This window comes from Eurytemora carolleeae, unplaced genomic scaffold (assembly GCF_000591075.1).
Source record: "Eurytemora carolleeae unplaced genomic scaffold, Eaff_2.0 scaffold374, whole genome shotgun sequence".
NCBI classification, from domain to species: domain Eukaryota; kingdom Metazoa; phylum Arthropoda; class Copepoda; order Calanoida; family Temoridae; genus Eurytemora; species Eurytemora carolleeae.
The window spans coordinates 101,170-127,328 of NW_019397040.1; the positions used below are offsets into that span (position 1 = coordinate 101,170).

Genomic DNA, 26,159 nt, shown 5'->3' on the forward strand with positions numbered 1-26,159 from the left:
TTCTAGGTAATGTATACAAGGAACACTAAACTATATCTGGCATACTTGAAGTGCTGGGTAGTGTATACAAGGAACACTAAACTATATCTGGTATACTAGAAGTTCTAGGTAGTGTATACAAGGAACACTAAACTATATCTGGTATACTAGAAGTTCTAGGTAGTGTATACAAGGAACACTAAACTATATCTGGTATACTAGAAGTGTTGGGTAGTGTAAGAGGAACTAATCCTGTTTGAAGATCAACCAAACTGTATCTTCCTGCAGAATGAATGCTGGACAAACTCCCTCCTGAAATATATTACAAATTTTACATATGTAAAACAGAAACGTAGAAAATGCATTCTGTCTGTTTTGTTTGTTTGTTTATATCCAATAAACGTCAAAACGGCTAGGATTGGACCCGCATTTTGTTTAGAATCTCACGTGACTCCAGGGAAGGTTTATGGATAATCAAAAATTGCGAAACTTAGCCTCCAACAAAATTCGATTTCATTTTTGAAAATCCACGAAATTTTATTTACAAAATCCGTGAACTTTTTTGTTATTGTTTTACACTGTATACACAGAGAAAATGTTGACAATTGAAAAAGAAGGCGAAGCGCCCTAAAATCCTAGTGATTTTTACACACGTAGGCGCAGAATGCACATATTCTATATTCCAACCCCCCAACCACTGTGGTTTCTTCTCAATAACTTAAAAATGGCTTACATTAGAACGCTAAAACTTCCTCACCTTTTCAGCACAAAAGTTGTAAACAAATTTTGCTAAAAAAAATTTAATTTTAGAGTAAGGTGAAGGAAGGTAAAACGCAGTGTTGGTATTTCAAAAAAATCAGAAACGGTTGATAACATTTTTATAAATTAGGCTACAGGGCTAAGACTTATATATTTGAAAAGCCCTTAAAACTCGGTATAAACATGTATCGTATGTAAATATTTTTTTTTGAAATGAGGCGGCCTTGAAAAGTTGGACTAGGGACATGTATCACACTCCCCTATCTCAAGACTATTGGAAAAATCATATTTATAATATATATTTATATTGTAGGGTTAAAAAAATTCACATTTTGCCCATCTGGGTAGCATCGGATCGATGACATATCACATTAATCGTTTCAACGTGGGACTGGGAGGAGTGGAGATGGTTTTCTGTCTCGTCTCGAATATTAAAATTCCCAGATAGCCTGGCTTTATAAGCTAGTTACAGTGAAAACAAAACAACTGGAAAAGGAAGACGACTTTAAGACTTAAAGGGACTGTACCCGTTTTTAAGTGCAAAGAGGGCAATGCCCGATTTTTAATGGTACCCTTTAAGCATTTGTGTGTTTGTCAAGTAGAGAACGTGTGTATTCTTTCTGAAACCTGCTTGACATGTGCAGTGTACAGTCTGATAAGTTTATACACACATATCTCAGTACTTAACGAACACTCTAGGTTTTAAAGAGTACAATGTGCAGTGTACAAGTGTACAGTCTGATAAGTTTATACACACATATCTCAGTACTTAACGAACACTCTAGGGTTTAAAGAGTACAAACCAACTCCCTATGCTGGAAACAAAGCATATTTTATAATTTTATGTTGGTAATTTTTTTTCTTTGATTGTAACCAAAATCTCTCCTCTACCCCTGACCCTGGGAACATTAATGTATACTAGCTTGGAAACCCAGCTTCTCCTGGAAATATAATTTTCCCTTTTAAAGTCAACCCACTCAACTTGGTTCTTTAAATCAAGAACATTCCCGTGGTTCTTCCGAGTTTCCCAATCAGAATTTGAGGTTAATTGGTCGGGGGGTTCATGATCGTTCAGAGCTGAAAACTTTAGAATGGTGGATATTGGGATTAATGCTTAATCCACTCTTTTTCTTAATCTCGAGATTAAATATTGCTTGTTCTCCTCTCATTTTTAATCTCCAGATTAATTATCCGATCGGGATTAAGGATATCCCATTCAAAAGTTTTCAGCTCAGATCAAACATTTAACAAACAAACAATATACTCAAAAAGAGGTTAATATTAAATATTAAGAAAAATGTATAATATACAGTGAGATCCTTTAAACATTGAAGTAGAACGAGGCAAGATATGATAATAAATAGTTCAATGAACTTTAAATACATAAAATGTGCAGTGCTTACAGACCCATTTATTTAATAAGTTCATTAGTAAAACTAACGACATCTAATGCATATAAGAATGCTCAAATATCGTCTTTGCATTCCAAAGTTTTAAGCTTTTTACTGTAGTATTATATCCAAGATATTATTCTTAAAATATTTGAAATTAAAACCTGGAAGAAGTTCTTCGTTTGAATAAAGTTTCTTTATCTTTCTGGGAATAGATCCCTGGGGCCAACCACTTCTGAAAACAATTTTAAATAATTATATAATTTATATCTTTATATATATATAAATTTATATACTTTGCTTGCCTGTCTGTTTTTTTGTCTATGTGTATCCAATAAACGTAAAAACGGCTGAACCAATCTGGTCCAAATTTGTGATGGACCTCAGGGAAGATTTAAGGATGCTCAAAATTACAAAAAAGTGTCTCCAATAATTTTTTCATTTTTGTAAAATTTTGAAATTGCGCGAATTAAAATATTTTAAAATCTGCGAACTTTTTTGTTGTTACTGTTTTAAATTGTACACAAAGAAGATGCTCAAAAATAGAGCCACAATCAAAAGTTGTAAAAGAAGATGGGCGCGAAGAAAATATAGATCACATCAAAAATCTAAATGAAATGGTTTAAAAAAGCCACACATTTTCAACAGTGGGTCAAGTCTTTAATTTTCAAGCTATTTAGTTGAGCTTTTGTTTGAGATCAAGAATGTATTTTCAAAATGTTAAAAAAGAGTAAAACAAAGAGGATCGGGCACATTTCCACTTAAATGACACAAATTTTCAAGGGGGATTCACGCCTTCAATTTATGAGCTATTTTCTTGAAAAGATTAGCTCGAGCAATGTTATTTTCAAAATGTAAAAAATAATACAAATTTAAATATTTTTTCCTGCATTTATGCAGGTTTTTAGAAAAATATTAGTTTTCCAGATTTAAGGTTGAGCGTGTATAATAGTGGGTAATTTTTTTTGCAAATCTTTTTTATGTCCTTTTTCCCGCCATTTCCTTGAAAATTGAGTTTGGGTTCCAATTTTTTACTGTCCAAACTTTGAATTAATATCATAAATGTTATTAACTTTCTGGACTTGAAATAAAATTGCGACAACAAAATTTTTTTTCTGCATTTTTTCAGTTTTTTACAATTATTTTTATGATAAACACTTTCTGCAAATTTGAAATACTAAAAATTCAAGGCGCTTCGCGCCCTTCTTTCTAGCCATAGAGGGCGCTTCGCGCCCATCTTCTAAATTAGTTGTGAACATGTTCTCTTTGTGTACATTGTAAAACAAAACAAAAATAATTCGCGGATTTTCACAAAAAATTTCGCGGATTTTCAAAATTTTAAAAAATTTAATGACGATCGAATTTTGATGGAGACAAATATTTGAAATTTTAATCATTCATAAACCTTCCCTGGGGTCCCTAGATGTCCCACAAAAAATTTGGGCCCGATCGGTTCAGCCGTTTTGACGTTTATTGGATACAAACAGACAAACAAACAGACAAACCAAATTTATATATAGATTTTCCCCTTTGATTATATTATATTTTGCAATGTATTTTCAAGTTAACCTGGTAGGATATCCACCCCGGGGGGGCTCTGCATGTCTACAACATTCATCCTCTTCTGCCCGGCAGCAACCACAGCTCATGGTCACGTGACCCTAAATTAACACATTTCATGGTGACGTGATATCAAATTAACACAGTTCATGGTCACGTGATCCTAAATTATCACATTTCATGGTCACGTGATCCTAAATTATCACATTTCATGGTTACGTGATCCTAAATTTTTCGAAAAAAGCCTGGCAAAAAAAAAACTTTGTAAAACCAAACGGATATTATTATTATCTATCTAAATATCCCATATACAGGGTGACCACGACTCAAATATTAGGTCTTTTAAATTTATCAAATTGTATAAAAACTCGGATCATCTTTTGCTTTTCAATGGCCAAATTCATCAAGTCTTTAAAATTTCCTAATTCTAAGACACCTGCTCTTTGTTTGGAGTGTTCGGTAAACTGGTGCAACAAGTAGAGATTGGTGGGCTGTTGCAACAATTATCTTGTAAACGAGAATGATATTCTTCTCTGGCCGGAGTAAATCTCTCTTCTTTGCTAGAAGACCGAGCAGGGTTCTTCTTATATCTAGAAATATTAATAAAAAATGGCTGATTTCGATATTTTAAAAAAGAAAGAGATTAAAACCTTATTCATGACACTTACAAAATCAAATTAAAAATGTATACAGCTTTGAGCTTTATTCTTGAAACAAAAATTAGCAAACTCTTCTAGTATGCCCTTTTTTAAATTAATTGAAATCAATTTTAAAATACTTAATTTTAAAACCACCAAAAAAGAAATTACCAAGACTAGAGGTATTTTGTGATTATTGTTTAAAGAAATTTAATTGTAAAATTATTTCGATATTTAGAATTTCCCATTTGGCAATTTTGAAAATTTGTGAAATCTACAGAAATTGTGAAAGCCCATACGCCTGAAAGGTTAGAAAACCGATACAGGGTGTCCCACGAAACATGACAGTAGCATTCGGTAATATTGACAGCACAAAAAAAAGGCTAGAACTCATTTTGAAAATTTTGTGGATAATGTTTCAAGAATTATAGTTAAAGTAGGGTCACGACTAATTTCAATATCAAAGACGACTTTTAAATCTTCTTGCATCTGTTATGTTTTGTGGGACACCCTGTATGAGAAACGAATTAAAATTTTTTACAATATACCTTGAACTATAGCTACGTTGTTGCACTGTTTCTGGATGATTTTCTAGTTCTGTCCTATAAATTGNACTTAATGGTATTGCTCAGAAGTTTGAAGCTGAAATTTGTATAACGTTGAAAAAATAATCTTTTATTAACAAATTTTCAGTAAAATATTAAATTACAAGGCTAGAAGGTGCCATCTATCTCTACTTTTCCAGGTGGGACGTCCCCCCCCTGAAGTCGCCATCCACTGTTAAAAATCAAATTAAGGTTCTTATTGATGTATTCCTAAAAGAAAAGGCTGACTGTGGTCTTCTTTCTGGGGACATTGTCTAAAAAGAATTAAAAATTAACGTTTATCAATTTTATTCAATATTTCCTTGAGTTAATTTAAATCAAGAAATAAATTTAATTCTTTGATTCAATTCATTTCTATTAATTCAAAAGATCATCGTTTGTGTATAAAAATGTATAATTAAAGTCACATTTATTACATCGCGAATTAAAATTTCTTCATCAAAAAGTGGGAGAAGATCAAGCCCAATTCTGTTATATAAAATGGCAATATCTACAGTGTGAAACATCATTTAATGGAAAAAAAGCCTGTTAACTTTGTTTTTAGCTTAAGTTTTATTTTATTCTGATTTGGGTGGTTTTTTATATTTAAACTTTGTTGTTAATTGTTCTTTAACTTATTTTTAAGCTCTTACCCTTGAATTATTTAATCTATTGACAGAGATAACAACTTCAGATTCAGTATAGTCTGTTAGATTAGGATTAGACTTTGCCCTGAAATAGTAGAATCTGTTAGATTAGGATTAGACTGGGTCCTGAAATAGTAGAATCTGTTAGATTAGGATTAGACTGGGCCCTGAAATAGTAGAATTTGTTAGATTAGGATTAGACTGGGCCCTGAAATAGTAAATCTGTTAGATTAGGATTGGACTTGGCCCTGAAATTGTAGAATTTGTTAGAATAGGATTATACTGGGCCCTGAAATAGTAGAATCTGTTAGATTAAGATTAACCTGGGCCCTGAAATAGTAGAATCTGCTAGATTATAATTAGACTGGGCCCTTAAATAGTAGAATCTGTTAGATTAGGATTAGACTGGGCATTAACATAGTAGAATATGTTAGATTAGGATTAGACTGGGCCCTGAAATAATAGAATCTGTTAGATTAGGATTAGACTCGGTCCTGAAATAGTAGAATCTGTTAGATTAGGATTAGACTGGGCCCTGAAATAGTAGAATCTGTTAGACTAGAATTAGACTGGGCACTGAAATAGTAGAACGGAGATTTTCAAAAATTAACAGAAGAAGAACGGAAGAAGAACGGCTAAAATTGTTAATTTTTAAATCTTTAACAAAACAAATTAGCCGTTTTCGAAAAAAAAATTAGTGGTTAAAAACGAAACAGATTTTTTTTAAAAAAGGTTAATTTTTTTTGCTGCTTAAAATTGCGTGAAACTTTTAAAAAAAGAATAAAAAAATTTTCGCCACCTTGTGCCGTATTGCTCTTAATACTGCAATAGACTGATTTCATTAACAGTTAATGGCATTTTTGGGTGCTTTGTGCCGTTAACGCTGTTAATTCTGTAATTACGATACCATTATCGACTTGAGCCATTAACAGTTTATAAAATTTCCATTCACGCCATTAATACCGCAGGGAACAAAGACAATATTGAAGTTGTGAATTCTGTATATACCTGGATCTATGATCATATTCTGGTATCTGCTGATCGTCGGAGATAGAGAAATCAAACTGAGATTTCAAGGTCACAGGAGATCCTTTCTCTAGAGAATAGAGTAATTCTTTTAGATTCGGAGATGCAAATTTATAAAGAATGAGAAGTAGTTGAACTGGTAAACTTGACTTTATGTCAGGGATTCAAACTAAACCTCCTCTGATTCAATTGAAGAATTATTAGACGTAGTTGAACCATGTACTGACAGTTCAACTAGCTCTTAAATAGCTTAACCAAATTCTCTATATTTAGTAATTCCGACCATTAAACCAATCTTGGCTAGAAGCTCTGAAACCCAAATAATTCGATAATTTCCCAACCAATGAAATGAACTGTACTATCTGTTTACTTTGGTTCTACCGTTATTGGTAAATAGTAAACTGAGTACTGCGTCTTTATTTATTGCTAAAGAAAGACATTTCATTTAAACTTTTAATTATAAAAACCTTTATTTTCCTAAAACTTTTTGCTTAAAGTTGCAGAATTCAAAGTTTTACCTTGGCAAGAAATGTTCAACATTTCAGCTTTTATTTCAAGTAAAACTTGAAAACCCTAAAAGATAAAAATTGAAAGACATGAAAACTTAAAAGTCTTCACAATTTTCGCAAAAAAAGATGACATTCCGTTGAACTGTATTGTGTTGAGGATTTCCAGCGAAAGATAACTTTTGCGAAAAAAATTTCGCATTTTTGTGAAAAGGAATTTTGCGGGAAAAAGAAAACGATGCAAAATTTCGTAAAAAAAATATTCGTTTTTTTTTTGCTTTTGCAAAACAGATTTACGTGAAATTTCACGAAAAAAAATGCGAAAATGTTGTTGTCAGTAGAATAAATAGACAAAAAACAGGCTGTTTAGGGTTAATAATGTTTTTTTGCCCTAGCACTCTCATTTTTTATCTCCGTCAAATTTTTGTAATTTTTTTTGCATAGGGGTAAGGTCCAGGGCAATAAAGAATCCGGTCTGTGTAAACAAAATCTAAAATAACCCATAACTGTTTTATGACAAAAGCTACAGATCTAAAACGATATTTTTAAAAAGCCCTTGAAAAATGTAGAAACAAGTGTCACACTTTGATTTTTGTTTTAAACAAAAAAAATAATTTTTACATTTTTTGACCTTTTTTTGCCATTTTTTCAACCCTCCCTAGCACCCAAACTATCAAAGTTATCGATAGGAGGNCTATGATTAATATCCACTGTACAGGGTGTATCAGCAGAATATTAACTATGATTAATATCCACTGTACAGGGTGTATCAGCAGAATATTAACTATGATTAATATCCACTGTACAGGGTGTATCAGCAGAACATGAGCTATGATTAATATCCACTGTACAAGGTGTATCAGCAGAACGTAAACTATAATAAATATCCACTGTACAGGGTGTATCAGCAGAACATTAACTATGATTAATATTCACGGTACAGGGTGTATTAGCAGAACATGAACTATGAAAAAATGTAAAAAACAATATTACAGATCAAATGTCGTCTTCCTCATTATTATAATTTCCAAAATGTAAAACCTGATGGTTGCCCTGTGGTGAAGCTGTTGTCTGATGAAACCATACTTCCGGATTTTCTATCATTTATAGTTCTTATCTCACCTTTCCTACAGTACATATTATAATAATAATATTAATAATAATTATATGATAATAATTATCATCATAATAATAATTATAATAATATTAATTATAACACTTTATTAGCTTAAGATTGGAATTAATTTGTAACATAAAACCAATATTAAATTGGAAAAATTAGAAATATAATTAAAGAACATTAATAATTTTTAAATATGCAAATACATCTGGAGACATACTTTGTTTGTTTGTTTGCTTGTAACCGATACACATAAAAACGGCTAAACCAATTGAGCCCAAATTTCTGGGGCACCTCACTTGAATTGAAAATATTTCAAAATCAACGAACAAAATACAGAGCATATAATTAAAAGTTAAAGATGGGCACGAAGCGCCCTGGAGGCCTAGTATTATAAAAAGCACACACACACTTACTTCCTTGAGAAAATGTAGATGATGAGAGTCACAATGACAAGAACAGCTGCTACTAATATCAAGCTCAAGGAGAGAACAAGAACTAAACTTGGAGAACCAGACTTCTCTTGCAGTTCTACACTTCTAGATACACTAGAACAGAGAACAGTTTACATTACAAGGAGAGAACAAGAACTAAACTTGGAGAACCAGAGTTCTCTTGGGGTTTCTTACTTCTAGATACATATAGAACAATAGTTTACATTACAAAGCTTCTATAAGATACATCTTTTCGCTCATATTTATATGTTAGCTATAGCTAACCAAATGGCTGGTCCAAAGTGGCTGGAACATTTTGAGTGAACCTATGCATACCCTTGGGGTAACAAAGGCTAAAAATATTATTTTTTTCTTTCAAATTCCATTTTATTAAACTTTTTTTACAAGAGTTTTACTAATTCTACGGGCAGCGTCGGTCAGTACACTATATTTATATTAGTTGAAAAAAAAACCTTAGGTCTCCCCGAAGGTTTTAAATTTTAGATTATCCTAAAAAATATAACTCTAATAAAAATAAATAAATCTACTAAAAATTTAGTATGTAAAACCTTGTGAATTTAATTACCGCAGCCTTCTTAAAGTGTAACCAGTTAATTGATTATATTTGGTATCTTTTTAGTTCTTTTAACCCTGGTAAACCTAACAACTACAGTTCCTTTAATAGTACCTGGTAAACCTAACAACTACAGATCCTTTAATAGTACCTGGTAAACCTAACAACTACAGTTCCTTTAATTGAACCTGGTAAACCTAACAACTACAGTTCCTTTAATAGTACCTGGTAAACTTAACAACTACAGTTCCTTTAATTGACATGGTAAACCTAACAACTACAGTTCCTTTAATAGTACCTGGTAAACTTGACAAGTACAGTTCCTTGAATAGAACTTGGTACACCTAACAACTTCACCTCCTTTAATAGTACCTGGTAAACATAACAACTACAGGTCCTTTACTAGAACCTGGTAAACCTAACGACTACAATTCCTATAATAGTACCTGGTAAACTTAACAACTACAGTTCCTTTATTAGTACCTGGTAAACCTAACAACTACAGTTCCTTTAATAGTACCTGGTAAACATAACGACTACAGTTCCTTTAATAGTACCTGCTGAATCTAACAACTGCAGTTCCTTTAATAGTACCTGGTATACCAAACAACTACAGTTCCTTTAATAGTACCTGGTAAATCTAACAACTACAGGAACTGAGGCTCGCCTTGATGGAGACCCTGAATCCTCAGCAATAACAACTAGAACATTTAAACTTTCATAAAGGGACTGTGATCTAATTTTTAAGAGACCTCCCACCATTTCAAGAGGGCCATACCCGATTTACAAATGCACCATTTCGACCTTTACCTGACCAATAATGTGGAAGATATTCTAATTTTTCTGTTTCTAAAAGTGTTTAATTCTGAAATAAGCCCCTGTTGTTTCTGTATGCAAAAATCCGCCATTCACTTTTATTGACAACCCCAATTGAAAATGATTGAATTTTAAGAAGAGAATACATGTAAAGCTCAATCATGTGTTTCAGAGTATTGAATGATTCTAATGATGATGTTTATACTCTTTTCTCTCTCTTATCCCAACTTAACAGTAATCCGCTAATCCCTTCCAAAATGTCGTCTTCACCCCTTATTAACATTTGTACCCACTAAACTACATATTCTCCATGGTTTTATACACATATTTTATTAAACATTTTTATCCACTAAACTACATATTCTCCATAGTCTTTACACACATATTTTATTATATCTGTATCTCTGTTCTGAACTTCTTGCTGATTCTCTTTCCAATACTGTGGTCCCCGTAGAACATCTATTCATTACTTAATCTTCCCAATTACTCCAACTCCCGATTTACCAACCCTTTTATCATCCTCACATTCATTGAATCCCAATCCCAACTTCCTCTTTAGTTGGTATCCATCCCAATTCCCAACCTATTTTATCTATTCCCAATTGATCCCTGTCCAACCTATTCCATTCCAAATTCCTAGTCCTCATCCTAATCCCAATCCTTCCAATCCCAACATTAGTTAACATTCATTTGGGATTCTTACAGTTTGGGATTTTGCTTATAAAATCAGAAAGAAATGTTTTATATTATTGCCGACTTTTTTGCATGACAAATGACAACTAGCAAACAAAATATTATGATTTAATGATGTATTATTGTTTCATGAATGCCTTCTTAGAATACCTTTTATATACACCAGTTGTATCTGGCGCTTGGATTTCTATCTTTTCTCTACCTTCGTGGTTTTAAATGGTTGGCTTGGTTTAGGGGTGGTTATATCCCAAAACAAGAAATATTAATTTAATGATGTATCAATTTATCAATTTATCATTCAATCTAGATCTATGTTTGTTTATCTTGTAAATTGTTATTTGCTATTTTTACCCTGAAATCGAACCAGGATTTTAAGTAGTAAAAGCCCTACCAGTAAAAAGAACACACACCATCATGTAGTGTTGCTAAGAAATCCCACTAAGCCTCTCGCAATTGGCTTCCTTTAAGCGAGTTTGTTTTACCTATGTGATCGTGGATTATAAACATTAATAAATCATCGGAATCATAGTGCTCATTAAACAACCAGATTGGCAGATAACAGAGAGGAGAGAGAAAGTGTTAGATGGATGGTTATAGATAGATCAGATACAACACCTACCACCCCCACCTTCAAACATATTTACATCACATCTAGATCATTCCTCCTATCTCTTTTCTTCCTCCCAATTTTACCCAACAAACTAATCTAATCTCTTTTTTGCTTTACCGGCAAACATGCTTCAACAGACAAAGCTTTAAATGGGTACCATTTGTGAATCGGACATACTATTAGACACAGGGGGCGGGGGGAGTGGTGTCACTTGAAATAACATTTACAGTTCATATAAGGGATAAGGGATTTTCAACTTATCTGTGTTTGAACCTATTTCTAAAAACTAAAAATATACGTATAGATTAATAACAATAGAGATAGAACACTAAATGTTGTCTTTTCAAGATTTAGGGATTTTTCGTTCACAATAACCCTGAGCCGCGTTGAATTACAAGACAAAGAGAGAGAGCATGCGCCTAACTCCTTCGGGTTATTGTTAACGAAACTTCCAAAATCTTGAAGAGACGACATCTAGTGTTCTATCTGTGAATTGTTAATAATCTATGAATAAGCTTATGAAGGTGAACCTTAAAAATAAAATGGAATAAATCATTGCCTTTTTTCTTTCTTCTCTGATGCCTTCGAAATCCATGACAAAAGACATGGATATTTATTCTTAACAAAACGAACCTTGATGATTAGGGGTTCCATTGTTAATTGTTTATATCACTATATAAATGCAATAGCTATCATTCATCAAAAGTTAATACGCATGGTTCGTAAATTTGAAGGAGAGGACGACATAAAAACAATATTTAACCCGCATCCATACTGTTAATGTTAAATGTAAATAATACACGGAGAAAGGATTTTAATCTATTTTGCATTTGAAAAAAAAATATATATGTAATATACTATCAAAAACCCCCCTCCCCTTTGACTTAAGGAAAACTGACCAAAATGTGCTTCTGAAATGTTATTCACTGCTGTGTCCGATACAACTATATCGCCTGAAAAAATGTGGAATTGAATTTGATACTCATTATTATTTTTTTTATAATTATATTTTCAAAATTAAATTCTTTTCTTTTCCAAAATTAGCCGAACATGATGGATGATGCACGAATAATAAGAAGAAAATGGAAATGTCAAAATAGTTGCAGCTGCTACAGGGTGTTCCACAAAATATGACATTTGGTGAATAGAATGTCTCCTTCCAAAATTTGTTATGTTGATTGATACCAAAGATAATAATAGAAATATCATATGGGAGTCATATTAAAGTAAACTTGATGTTAAAGTAAAATATATTTGAGCAAAAGATTTTTTTAACGAAATGAACCGCAAAAAGCCTTTAATATCATAATACAATAAATGTAAGACGACATTCAAACTATTTATCAACTGTCATGTTTCGTGGGACATTCTGTATCATCTAATTATTTCTAGAATTTTGTTAAAATAAAATTTTTTTTAAAAATATGTTAAAAAATAATTATTTTTTTGTTTCTCACCTTTTGAGGTTATACTAAAATATTTAGCATGTTCTCCTTTCATGGTGAGATTTACAACATCATTTTTGTCCCCGTCATATGTCTACAAATAGTTCATAACACTATAACAAGAATATGGTAATTCATCTGGTGTACTTGCTTTCCAGCCAAATGGGGAAATCGTTTCGCGACAATTACGCATTTTATCGCATTTCGTTAGTAGAAAAAAGTTGCTTAAATTTTGCTTTTTTCGCGAAATTTTGCGTTAATCTGTTTCGCAAAACATATATAGCTAAAAGATACCGAGAATGTAGCGAATTTCGCATTTCTTGTTTCGCGAAAATTTCGAATTTTTTAGCAAAACAGATTAATTCAAAATTTTGTGAAAAAAAGCAAAACTGTTTGCACTTATTCAGCTCGGTACTACCTGTACGGATCCTACTGTATCCCCCTCCTTCCTATATGAATCTTACTGTACCCCCTCCTGCCTGTACAGATCTTACTGTACCCACCTCCTACCTGTACGGATCCTACTGTATATCCCTCCTACCTGTACGGATCCTACTGTATCCCCCTCCTAACTGTACGGATCCTACTGTATCCCCCTCCTACCTGTACGGATCCTACTGTATCCCCCTCCTAACTGTACAGATCCTACTGTATCACCCTCCTACCTGTACAGATCCTATTGTATCCCCCCTCCTACCTGTACATANTTTCTGAATTTTCCTTACAGATCCTACAGTATCCCCCTTCCTAACTGTAAAGATCCTACTGTATCCCCCCTCCTAATTGTACGGATCCTTCAGTATCCCCCCCGTCTACCTATGCGGATCCTATGTATCCCCCTCCTACCTGTACGGATCCTATTGTATCCCCTTTCTTCAAAGTGGAATCTGATACAGAGAAATCGTATTCTGGAAACTTAAACTAGAAAAAAAGTAGAAATTAAAAACAGGATTTCTCTTAGGTTGTACAAGGGAAGGGGTGCAGAGAAACCCGGAGCCCCGCAAACTGACCCCCGGGGTTGAGATTTTTCGAAAAGAGGGCTTTTTGTAGATGAGAAAGCCAAATATTTGTTTTTAGAGATTAGAATGCTTGACGTGCAGACAGGATTGCGGAGGCTGGGAGACGTAGCGCGAGGCATGGAGGAGGTCATTCTGCGAATCAGGTGGCACAGGATTTTTACCCTGAAATCGAACCAGGATTTTAAGTAGTAAAAGCCCTACCAGTAAAAAGAACACACACCATCATGTAGTGTTGCTAAGAAATCCCACTAAGCCTCTCGCAATTGGCTTACTTTAAGCGAGTTTGTTCTACCTATGTGATCGTGGATTATAAACATTAATAAATCATCGGAATCATAGTGCTCATTAAACAACCAGATAGCAGAGAAGAGAGATAAAGAGTTAGATGGATGGTTATAGATAGATCAGATACAACAGCTACCACCCCCACCTTCAAACATATCAACTTCATCTACATCATTCCTCCTATCTCCTTTGTTCCTCCCAATTTTTCCCAACAAACCAATCTATCTTTTTTGCCTTACCAGCAAAACATACAATGCAATTAAATGTAATATTTAATTCAAATTTAGATCCTATTGAATGACCTCCTCTTCCCCAAGCCCCTGAAAAAGAAAGATATTTTTAGAAGCATTGGGGTAAAACAACATCAAGTATGAATTTTTATCATCTAAAAATGATTTTTCTAAATGGACCATATATTTTATGTTTTTTTNTCCCAAGTAGCAACTTCCCAAATGTGCAATTTCCCAAGCGTCAACTTCCCAAAGGTTAGGTTAGGCCCTCTGAGGCTGCAATGGGGGCCTATCGCTGCGGCTAGGATGGGTTAGGGTGCCACGCACAGCGGCTACAACATGATTGGGACCGATTGCTGCGGCTAGGACAGACTTGGGAAGTTGCCGCTTGGGGAAAATTGCAAATTTTGGAAGTTGCCACTTGGGAAAAATCCTTTGGGAAAGGACCTATATCATATTTTTACCTGCACTGAGTAAACATCTTGAAGAAATTTTACTTTTCCTTCCTCTTGAGACAACCTGATGCATATACATTTTGGGACTAGCAATTTAACAATTTTAACATGTTTTTTTTTAATTAATAAAAATTGTTTTTCAAAGGCTCCACAAAAAAAGTTTAAAATATTTTAAATTTGTTTGCTTGGTTTGTTTTTTTAGAGCAATTTGAAATTGAGATTGATAGAGCTGTAACAAAATGTTGCATCAATTTTCAATATGATCTTGCTAGGCTACATTTGTTGCATAAAACGTGCTGGATCGACTCTGCACTGGGTAGCCTGACTGGACAGTACGAAGGAATGCATATACAGTACATGTTGCTGTTGCACCGGCACGGATCATTCAATTTTTAGACTGGGGTGATTTTTTAGTGTCTCAACCCCCTGGCCATTCGTTTTACACTTTACTAAACTTTCCAACTTCAGTATATTTTAGAGTATTTGGCTGAATGCTGATTAATTTTTAAGTAAAATCTTAAACTTCTACAAAAAAAAACTTTTTTTCAAATGCCTGAGCAGGCTTTTACATGTCTATGATGTCTCTTAACCCTATTCCTGCTGGGGGGGTCAATTTGACCCCCCCTGTAGTTTCTTTTACATAACTCAAAAAGTATTGGTCAGAGGCTGTTGAAATTTTCTGACTTTTCCTACATACCCAAAGCCCTCCCTTTAGGCCTAAAACCGCGCTTTAATACTAACTGCCTGAGTCCTCAGGCACACTGCCTGAATGACTGCTTTTTCCTGTAACAAACTAAATCTTTGTTTTGACCCACTTCCACTTGTCAGATTTTGATCAAATTTAGCTTTTTAAAAAACCTTTGACATAAGAAAACGAATTGCACAAGTTTTGCGAAAAAAAATTGCAAATTTTTTGCAAACAACCGGTCAAAGGAAATTTGCACATTTTTAGTGTTTCTTGATTAAAAATCAGGTTATTTAAAATTTTGCAAATATTTTTGCATATTTGAAATTGCTTGGTCAAGGGCTTTTCAAAAATGTATAATTTTTCATTTTTTTTTGGACAAATTTTTTTTGCAAACATTTTTACTATATAACTGGATTTTGAGATAAAAAATTCAATTTTTGCAAATTTGCAATTTTTTTTTGCAAATTCTTAAAGTAAAGCACAAAAGCATTTCAATGATGTATCATTTGACATATTTGGACATATCCTGGTTTTCAAGTACCCCAGCAGAGATAAGGTTAAAGGTCCAAAACCTTTTTAAAAATTAGATACGTAAAAAGAAGTATTGCCAACTATTATCTTAAATTAAAGGATGTAATGCAAGGAAAGTTATTTCAGAAGTGTACAGATCTTTTGTGCTGCAGTGTACTGTCTCTGGGCGGCAATGTAAACACAAGACGGATGTTGAAGCCTGACATGGGATCCATCTTTCACATAAAAAATCAATGAAATATTCTGGTCATAGGAAACTATTATGTGAATTATCAAAATTATCAAAATTTAATGCTTTTAACCTCCTCGGATACTAAACGAACACTGAGGCATCTATTCTTTTTTACAAATTCCGCCCAGAGAGAACTGGTTTTAATATGTACACTGCAGAGTATACTCAACTGCATTTAACTTTCCTTGCATTACATTCTTGGTTACATAAGAGAGAACTGGTTTCAATATGTACGCAGAGTATACGCGACAGCAATTAACTTTCCTTGCATTACAACCTTGCTTAAATTGAAATATCCACATAAACATTTAGCAAGATTCAATGCGAAGGTCAAAGATCCAAAGAATGATATGATTATTCGTTTTATCAGCAAAATTGCAAAAATGAATGATCATGCACTAGTCTAGTACACGACAAAGTGCAAAATTGATTACAATTTGAGTTTTATTTAAAGCACAGTTTTGCTTACAAAAAAAGAGATCTGATAAAACAAAGTGTTTTGTTTACCATACACTCAGCTGTTTATTTACGATACAAACAGCTGTTTATTTACAAACAGAGATTTATTTACAACCAAAGTTTTCTTTACAGGGTTGTATTTGAAAACAGAGATCAAGCGCGCCCATATCCCTCAAAATTAAAAGCTGTCACAATGGATATTGATATCAAGCTTTGTACATCAGGATATCTCTCACACTAAAGTGTTGACCCCAGAAATTAAGAAAATTTCACCCGGTCAATTAATTAATTAATAATCCTATACCTATTAACTGTTAGAGTAGTGACTGCATATCTATCATGATTATTGATCTGTGTAGCTTTAATTATAAGTGTAGCTGGTAGGGTCAACTCCTGGTCTTTCAGTCTTCTGTTCAGGGATACAACGCCAGATAGTCTAGAATACAAATAACCACACTCTTAAGTACTTAACGGTTAACCCATCCTTGTTAGAACTTGGGTTCCTATAGAATTAGTACCCCCCCCCCCCTATTGTTGGGTATACTTGTACCTCTTCTTGCTGTACGTCAGCAAGAAGATGTACAAGAAGAAGATGTACATTGTGTCCTACCTGTCTATATTGTCTAGTTCCTGTACTACCTGTCTATATGGTCTAGTTCCTGTACTACCTGTCTGTATTGTATAGTGTCTGTCCTACCTGTCTATATTGTCTAGTTCCTGTACTACCTGTCTATATTGTCTAGTTCCTGTACTACTTGTCTATATTGTCTAGTTCCTGTACTACCTGTCTGTATTGTATAGTGTCTGTCCTACCTGTCTATATTGTCTAGGTCCTGTCCTACCTGTCTATATTGTCTAGTTCCTGTCCTACCTGTCTATATTTCTAGTTACTGTCCTACCTGTCTTTATTGTCTAGTACCTGTCTTACCTGTCTATATTGTCTAGGTCCTGTTCTACCTGTCTATATTGTCCAGTTCCTATCCTACCTGTGCATATTGTCTAGTTCCTGTCCTACATAGACCATGTCTATATTGTCTAGTTCCTGTCCTCCCTGTCTATATTGTCTAGTTCCTTTCCTACTTGTCTAAATTGTCTAGTTCCTGTCCTACCTGTTTATATTGTCTAGTTCCTGTCCTACCTGTCTATATTGTCTAGTTCCTGTCATACCTGTAAATATTGTTTAGTTCCTGTCCTACCTGTCTATATTGTCTATTTCCTGTCCTACCTGTCTATATTGTCTAGCACCTGTCTATATTGAATGCATCATAATCTCTAGATGATCCTGAGAAGGAATAGAATAAAGTTGCATTCAGTCCAATATCTTGATCGACAGCCTATAAAAGGAAAACGATCTTAACATTTTCTGGAATACCTTTTTAACTCATAAATAGTAGTAGGATAGAAGCACTTACTAAACTTTTCCTTACATAACGTTTTGTGTAGGAAACGTTCTCTGGGGAAACATTCAGTAAGAAAACCTTCAGTAAGGAAACGTTCATTGGAAAGATTCAGTAAGGAAACGTTAAGTACGGAAACGTTTAGTAAGGAAACGTTAAGTAAGGAAACGTTCAATAAGGAAGCATTAAGTAAGGAAACATTCAGTAAGGAAACATTCAATAAGGAAAAGTTCAGTAAGGAAGCATTCAGTATGGATATGTTTAGTAAGGAAACGTTTAGTAAGGAAACGTTAAGCTTGGAAACGTTCAGTAAGGAAGCATTCAGTAAGGAAACATTCAGTAAGGAAACATTCAATAAGGAAACGTTCAGTTAGGAAACATTCAATAAGGAAACGTTCATTAGAAAACGTTTTGTGGGTGCTTCTAAGAATAGCAGCTATGCATATTTCAAATCTATATAATCAATTCTAGTTCAGCATCGCTTGGAGTTTGATAAATATGGAGAAAAAAATTTAATATCTCTGTGAATTTGGTGTTATGAAAATGACATATAACAATTTAAAAATCAAAGTATTTCGTTAGTGTTTTTTTATTGGCATACTACTATGTATAATGTGTTCACACAAAGTGCCCTGTGGATCAAAGAAGGTGTAGAAACCTTCCTCCCCCCCCCCCCGTTGCATAAAAGTGTGTGACTACCTTTATCCTATCCGGTTCTATACATAACTCCTCTCCAACAGCTAGAAATAAAACTAATATCATTATCATAGAAATTAAATGACATTTATAAATACATTTTCGTAAAATATAAAAACAAAAATATTTTACAGCCATAAAGAAGTATTTTTTAACAGAATTTTTAATAAAAAAACGACGAATTTTGATAATTTTTCTAGTTTCTGAAATAAAACCCTCAAAACTATTTACAATTGAACATACTTAATAACCATTACCGAATATTTTGTATAACTACCGTTAACGACGATAAAAATCATTGAAAAGACCGTTATATGAACTGAAAGTTCTTATGTAAAAAAAACAACGATTTGATCAAGTAGCCTGTCAATTTCATTAATTGTTCAAACCGTTCCTCCTCTGCCTCTAATATTCCCTACTCTAGCCTCCAATATTTCCTACTCTAGCCTCCCATATTCCGTCCTCTAGCCTCCAATTTTCATCCTCTCGCCTCTAATATTTCCTCTTCTCGCCTCCAATATTCCCTCCTCTCGCCTCCAATATTCCCTCCTCTCGCCTCCAATATTCCCTCCTCTCGCCTCCAATATTTCCTCCTCTCGCCTTCAATATTCCCTCCTCTCGCCTCCAATATTCCCTCCTCTCGCCTCCAATATTTCCACCTCTCGCCTCCAATAAACACTGCTCTAGCCTCCAATATTCTCTCCTCTCGCCTCCAATATTCCCTCCTCCAATATGTCCTCTTTTCGCCTCCAATATACGCTCCTCTAGCCTCCAATAATCTCTCCTCTTGCCTCTAATATTTCCTCTTCTCGCCTCCAATATTCCTTTCTCTAACCTCCAATATTTCCTCCATCCAAGCTAAATTCCGATATCTATTCTACTGTATAATAAACTTTCAGTTCTGATTAATGAAAGGTTTTAAAAATCCTCTTTATTTCCTGGCAGGTTCTAGGCCTAGGGCTGGGAACGTTCCAACTTTTTCTAGCTGTTTTGTTAACGGTTAGTTCCAGCCGTTAAAAAAACCAAAACGTTCGTTTTGTTAACGGTATTTTCCTCTTTTTTTGAAAACACACCCGTTTGGTTTTCGTTTTCAACCATAATTTTTTTCTTTCAAAAAGGCTTATCCGTTTCATTAACGATTTAAAAATTAACGGTATTTGCCGTTTATTAACAGTATTTTTCGAAAACCTCCGTTTCCTTCACAGAACTTTGCTCAGCCCTAGTTTTAGCCTAAATCCAAATTCCTGAAATAATAATGAAATATATTGAAACTAACTTCTCACAAGTTTAAGCATCTTGATCAGTTATTTCAGGGTTAACTCAGCTCTATTGGTTATCCATAAAGATTAATATGGATATATTAAATAGAACTAGCTTACGTGCCCATAGAATTTTAGAAACATAAAAAAAATCGAATTTTGGGTTCCCTAAAAAAATTTAAGCCAACTTGGTCCAGCGGTATGTCCAGCTAACATAGATACAAATATACAAATATATATATATTTATCATATATAAAACAGTTTAGAAAAAAATACACTCCTTCGAAAAAAAACCGGTTTTTGGTACTATAGACAAATCAAGAGTCAGGACACTAGATCAAAATTCATTATGATTCGATCATTGAAAAATTGTTAAAAAATTTTCACTTTTTATTAATCTTAATTTTTCATGATTTTTCAGTGCACTGCGGATGTGTATTTTCTGAAAAGCATGCAAAAAAGATCGAAAAAAAGAGAAAATTTTACAGTCCCCCCTCTTAATATATAGAAAATATATTATATATAATATATAGAAAAAATTTCTTAATATATAGATAAAATAGATTGATGTAAATATGATTTGCGCTTGTTATATGGACATTGATAAATATAGATATAGATATAAATATTGATATGATATGATTCGCACTTTATATATAGATAAATAATGATATTTATAGATATAGATATAGATATAAATCTAAGGATTCGCTCTTGATATGTAAATATTGATGATTCGCGCTTGATATTTAGATAAATAATGATATTTATAGAAATAGATATAGATAGATATAAATCTAAGATTCGCTCTCGATTTACAGATACAGATATTAATCTAGCGTGAACCGTATGCGACCTCTCTGTTCATTCATCTGAAAAATGTCAATTTTAGCATGAATATGATTTGCTTTAATAAGCATGACAATGCATGAAATCCACATAAAGCCTAATTAACAATTTTTACCTAAATTATCCTGTACAACAGTCGTGTATCCTTCATATCCAAATCCTTTATGATGACAGTAAAATAAATTTTTTTTAAATTGTGCAATTTTTTCAAAAAGATTTTTCTCACCTGGGTTTCTGTCATCGGCATCGAGAACAAGTAATTCCAAATCTGTTTCAGAAACTAAAAATATCAAATAAAATTATTGATTTTTCAGTTTTAGACTTTGATTTATTTCTATGTTTTTTGGACTTTCCAAAAAATGGTCTACCTTTTTCTGTATCTTTGAAACTGACGGAGATATTAAATTAGTGGTTACAAAATCTGGAGAAATCTCTCAATATCTCCATTAATTTTAAAGGTACAATAATGGGAGACCACATTTTGGAAATCCCAAGACCAGTAATTTTAGATGGTTAATGTTTTAAATGTTATACTACAGGGTGTCCCAATAAACATGGGAATACAATGACGAATTTGATATCGTCTTTGTTATGAATTAGCATTGTGATTGTGATACCTAATTTCTAAAACAACAATATTATTATGTCTGTTAGAGTTTATTAAATGAAAAGGGTAAATGGCTGTAAAGATGTGTCTATAGAGTCAATAATGTCTCCGAAAGTTTACTCTGTTTGTATACTGTGTAATTTTCTTGTTTTACTAAGTATAACCGTATGCAGTCAAAACAAAATCAAACAAATTGTAAACATAGTAGACGAAAATCTTACGGATTACAGCTTTCTCAGAAGGTATCACTTTACTAAATCAAAGAATTATATAAAAAGACGATATCAAATTCGTCAATTAATTCCCATGTTAATTGGGACACTCTGTACTAAAATTGTGTTACCGAAATAATTTCGCTTGGAACAAAGTCGTCACTTAATTCTAATCTTTTTGGGACACCCTGTGTAGCCTGTAGATAGATACCTTGTCTTGGAGAACCCTGATCCCAGGCACGTATCTTCACCATAAACCTGTTCAGTTTTTCATAGTCCAAATCCTAAAAATGTTTTTAAATTTTTTTTGTAAAAGCGCGCAATTATATTATTAAACGTGAGTTTTTTTATTAAAACATTATTTTAATCTTTGTTATAAATCTCATTATTTTTAAATTATTTATTTGTAAACTATACATGGACAAAGATGCATTTTTTGAAATGCAGTTTTTTTTCTATTTTACATGTGAAATATATAAAAATAACCATCTACAGTCTACACCCAACTCCCTTATGCCCTAAATCAATTATATCTATTCCACAAAAAGTCCTTAGGGACGTTCTCCGCCCCATTTACCCCCCCCCCCCCCATCCTTCTTAATATCCTGGCACAATACTGATTTATTTTTCTTTTCTTATTCAATTCCCAGTCTTTTCAGTCTTTCCATTTATACATATATTGAGATTAACATACTCTGTATTCTTTTATTTAGAAGGAAGAGATAAAACTCTGATTGTTATGCATAAAAATGTTTCTTAAGAGATGACTTTGAAATATTTTCTAAAAAGATAAATTTCACTGTAATAGCAAGTAAGAATACAAAGAGAAAAAACAAACTGGGATGTTCATATTTTTTATCTAAAGGAACTCGCATCAAACTCTAATCTTTTTACTATTTCTTTGCAACTTCGACTGTACAAAATTGCGCTAATTTTTTTGTATAAGTTTTGAAAAAAATAAAATTTTACTTTCTAAATTACATTATCTGTTACAGGACAAAAGTTATATTAATACAAGAGGGACCTCGTAGATTAGGTTCGTATTTTTTACATTTAAAAAAACCATTCAAAACACGACTGTAAAGTTCAGTTTCAAAAACACCCTTTTATCTTACCTTCCTTAAAGTCAGCTTCCCTTCCATTGGGTTCTCAAAGATAACAAAGTCTGAGAAAGGTCCGTCAGGAATCTTAATTAAAATTAAACAATATGACGACTGTAAGGAATATATACTGTCTGTTCCTTTATATTCATGAGTCTTTAAAACTTTAAACTTGTTTGTTTCTTAATCAACTTTAAAGATAACCATGAGAAGACAAATTTCTAAACAGAAGATTTATTTTAATCTTAGATTCGGTGTATTTTAAAAATTTAAGTTTAAGTCTCATCATTTGTGGGTTACTCTGTATAAAAAGTTAAATGCACTTTTGTAAACATGTAAATTTAATACATAAAAAACTGTCAAAAACATCTTTATGCTTACTATTATTTCTTCATTAAGAAAGGTTCTAGTAAATCAATATTGTAAGTTTACCATAAAGTCTACAGTAAAGAATTAAGGGCCCAGTAGATCAATATCGTATGTTTACCATATATTCTACAGTAGAAAAGGGTCCAGGTTGATCAACATCAACAGCGAATATGTCTACAGGAAGAATGGTTCCAACCTAATACATAATATTTAAAGATATTTCACATATTCTTATTCAAGTATTTTTAAATTCAGAAATAACAAAATCGCTAATAATATCAATGAAATTTTAACTATTTTTGTTGCTCTTCGGCAATCATCCAACTTTCATTGCCAAATTTTGATTTATTAAATAAGTAATTACTTAAACTTACTGTGTAGTTTGGACCCACCCACCTAACCAGTTTAGGTTGTTTTGATTGATTGGTCCAACGTTTAAATCAACGGCTCATTAAATTAATTAAATTTATATTAAATAACCTGTCACAGTATGAAATTAGTTGAAGTATAATATATAAAATAAATACAAGTAAAATCATATTATGAGAGCCTTAAGCTTGAAACTTAATAATTGGATACCCTTAATCCCGATCGCTTAATCTAAATATCCAATGTGGAAACTTTCAATTTCTTTTTAATCCGCTCTTTTTCTCTGCTTTGAGGTGTCGCAACCAGATTCAAACTAATGGCGCGTAAAAATTTAAATTTTTCCGGCTTCTGATTTACTGTTCCGGATCTTGATATCCACTGTGGACGATTTTATTTTTGGATCAATGCTTAGTTTCTTCATTTCAGATATTCGATCCTCTAGTGTACAATTCCCATGCGGGATAAAATACAGAGTAACTTAATCTGCAGATTAACATAAGTTTGAGTTCAAACAATAATCTCGATATTTGTAATACAAGAGTTCTCATGGCTGAAATAAATTTGTTGTGTTTTAATCTAAATTTTGTAAAAAGTCTGAAATCAAATTAGGAGATATTAAAGTTTTCATTTAAAGTTTTAAGAATATTATCTTCAGATCTGTACTAGTATATGTATATATATATATATATATATATATTTGTATATAATAAATCCCTTCAGAAACTTGGAAAGTTGAAAATAAAGATTTCCTTTGTGTAAGATCAAAAGATAAGGGAGTGAAAAGATTTTTTAAAATTTTTATTTGTAAAGATAAAACTGTGAACAAGGCCTAAGGGAAAGGCCAATTTTATACAACATTACTGGTCTGACTTTATGACCTCTTAGATCCTCTATTTTTAATTGTATGCAAAAGTATGACAAATTTTTTTGGTTTTATATTAGAAATTAAAACATTTTTGTTCTTCTCAATGTCTATGTTTTGTCACACTAAACTAAGCTTTTGCGTTAGTCAAATAGGTCTATGATAGGCCAAGTACTGTAATAAGACTGACCGCCACACCGGACTAACCAGAGTGAGCAGCATTCGGTTTCTTCTATTTGAAATAAAACGTGTTTTGGTCTTTAATTCAATAATCATTTACTTTACGAATTTGTTTATTTTATACTTTTTATTCAAAATACATATGCCAACAAAAAAGTATTCAAGAAAAAGGCTTACAAATTATGTTTAAAAGGGTCAAATTGTGATCGAAAGTCAGAGCTTTCTGGAATATTGACAGAACCGTTAAATCCACGTGCCGCGCCATCAAAGTTGAAACCAAGCCAGCAAAGGATCCATAGATGTAAATAGCACCAAAATCAAAATTAGGGTTATATGTCATTTTTGTGCGCCTTCAAAAATTCAAACAAAACAAATACAAATTCAATTCTCAAAAAAAAACGTTTCTGCGTTTCAAATGCACAGGTTTAATTTCATTTCACAAATCTGAAATTATTTAGCAAATCATGCGCTGGGTACATTTGGTACATGCGGTACATGCAGTGCATGTGGTACAATCTCTACCTGTGTTAGTTCACTAAGATGAACAGTGTACGGTATCCCAACAAACTGAGGAGCGTTGTCGTTCACATCTATAACTCTAAAATATAATATTTCTTTTTTACCACAAAAATAGGGAGATTTTAAGCTTGATTTGTATTAGTTCAATGAACCATACTGATACAGTAAGACCCAGAAAACTTTGGAATAAGAAGACGATATTAAATCAACATTTATGTGTATTTGATGTTGTACGCAAATAGTTTTACCATGGGAGCTTAAAATCCCTGATTAGGCGCTGTGGCTCATCTTTACTGAGTATAAAAGTCAACTTCGTATTTCACAGATTTCTGGTTCTTACTGTACGTCAATTCTTTATGACGTTTATGAATATATATCTCAGCTACACATTTTATAACTAAACAGATATCTTAAACTATAATATTCATCAAAATTAAAAATGTTAAGTTGAGAGCAGGTTAGTTTGGTGTTTAACTTTCAGGGTTTAATGCAAAAATATTTTTATAAGACTTACCTTAATTCAAAAAAAGGTATTTTTAAAATTTTAGAATTTTTTTTCTTAATATTTTCCTTTTCGCGTAAAAAATGTTTTACTGCATATCAAGGGGGGAGGGGGAACAATATTTGGAAACATATTTGGAAAAAAATAGAATTTCTTTCTAGTCTATGTTATCCCCCCCATTCGATCTAGCCGTTTGACCAGTTATAATATATACTTATATATATATATATATATATATATATATATTTGATCTCTTTTTGGTTCAATCAGAATTTAGCGTTTAACCAATTCCGCTTATTCAAAAGTAAATGTCTCAGATGAGGATTTAACCTCGCCATTTTAAAATATTATTTTCATGTTTTTATGTTATTTACAAAATTATGATTTTTTGTTAGCCTGACCTGACGTGAATAGGAATAGAGAAGCCTGGATCCCCGCTGTTTAATCTCTGGCAAAGAATACTGAACAAAAATATAAAATATATTAAGAATATAATTTCAATAGGACAACAGGGGGGATTTCAAAAACAGCTTTAAGCTCCTTAAGCCAGTAATTT

General features: G+C 32.7%; 1 protein-coding gene across 1 annotated transcript in view; it reads right to left on the reverse strand.

The window, feature by feature from the left end:
• Positions 1 to 59: 59 nt before the first annotated feature.
• Positions 60 to 26,159, reverse strand: part of LOC111711345 (cadherin-23) — a 29,585-nt gene continuing 3,485 nt past the window's right edge. The window contains exons 5-29 of the mRNA XM_023485679.1: positions 26,005 to 26,064; positions 25,105 to 25,180; positions 23,290 to 23,367; positions 22,818 to 22,889; positions 21,914 to 21,986; positions 21,110 to 21,163; positions 20,999 to 21,043; positions 18,778 to 18,818; positions 17,927 to 18,015; positions 16,986 to 17,117; positions 14,781 to 14,835; positions 13,629 to 13,703; positions 12,795 to 12,876; positions 12,237 to 12,290; positions 9,850 to 9,919; positions 8,627 to 8,758; positions 8,132 to 8,217; positions 6,567 to 6,654; positions 5,565 to 5,643; positions 5,143 to 5,186; positions 4,876 to 4,929; positions 4,126 to 4,279; positions 3,699 to 3,790; positions 2,294 to 2,364; positions 60 to 291 (exon numbers count right to left, since the gene is read on the reverse strand). Of these exons, the coding sequence (XP_023341447.1) occupies positions 179 to 291; positions 2,294 to 2,364; positions 3,699 to 3,790; positions 4,126 to 4,279; positions 4,876 to 4,929; positions 5,143 to 5,186; positions 5,565 to 5,643; positions 6,567 to 6,654; positions 8,132 to 8,217; positions 8,627 to 8,758; positions 9,850 to 9,919; positions 12,237 to 12,290; positions 12,795 to 12,876; positions 13,629 to 13,703; positions 14,781 to 14,835; positions 16,986 to 17,117; positions 17,927 to 18,015; positions 18,778 to 18,818; positions 20,999 to 21,043; positions 21,110 to 21,163; positions 21,914 to 21,986; positions 22,818 to 22,889; positions 23,290 to 23,367; positions 25,105 to 25,180; positions 26,005 to 26,064 (1,969 nt within the window). The 3' untranslated portion in view covers positions 60 to 178. The remainder of the gene's footprint in view (positions 292 to 2,293; positions 2,365 to 3,698; positions 3,791 to 4,125; positions 4,280 to 4,875; positions 4,930 to 5,142; positions 5,187 to 5,564; positions 5,644 to 6,566; positions 6,655 to 8,131; positions 8,218 to 8,626; positions 8,759 to 9,849; positions 9,920 to 12,236; positions 12,291 to 12,794; positions 12,877 to 13,628; positions 13,704 to 14,780; positions 14,836 to 16,985; positions 17,118 to 17,926; positions 18,016 to 18,777; positions 18,819 to 20,998; positions 21,044 to 21,109; positions 21,164 to 21,913; positions 21,987 to 22,817; positions 22,890 to 23,289; positions 23,368 to 25,104; positions 25,181 to 26,004; positions 26,065 to 26,159) is intronic.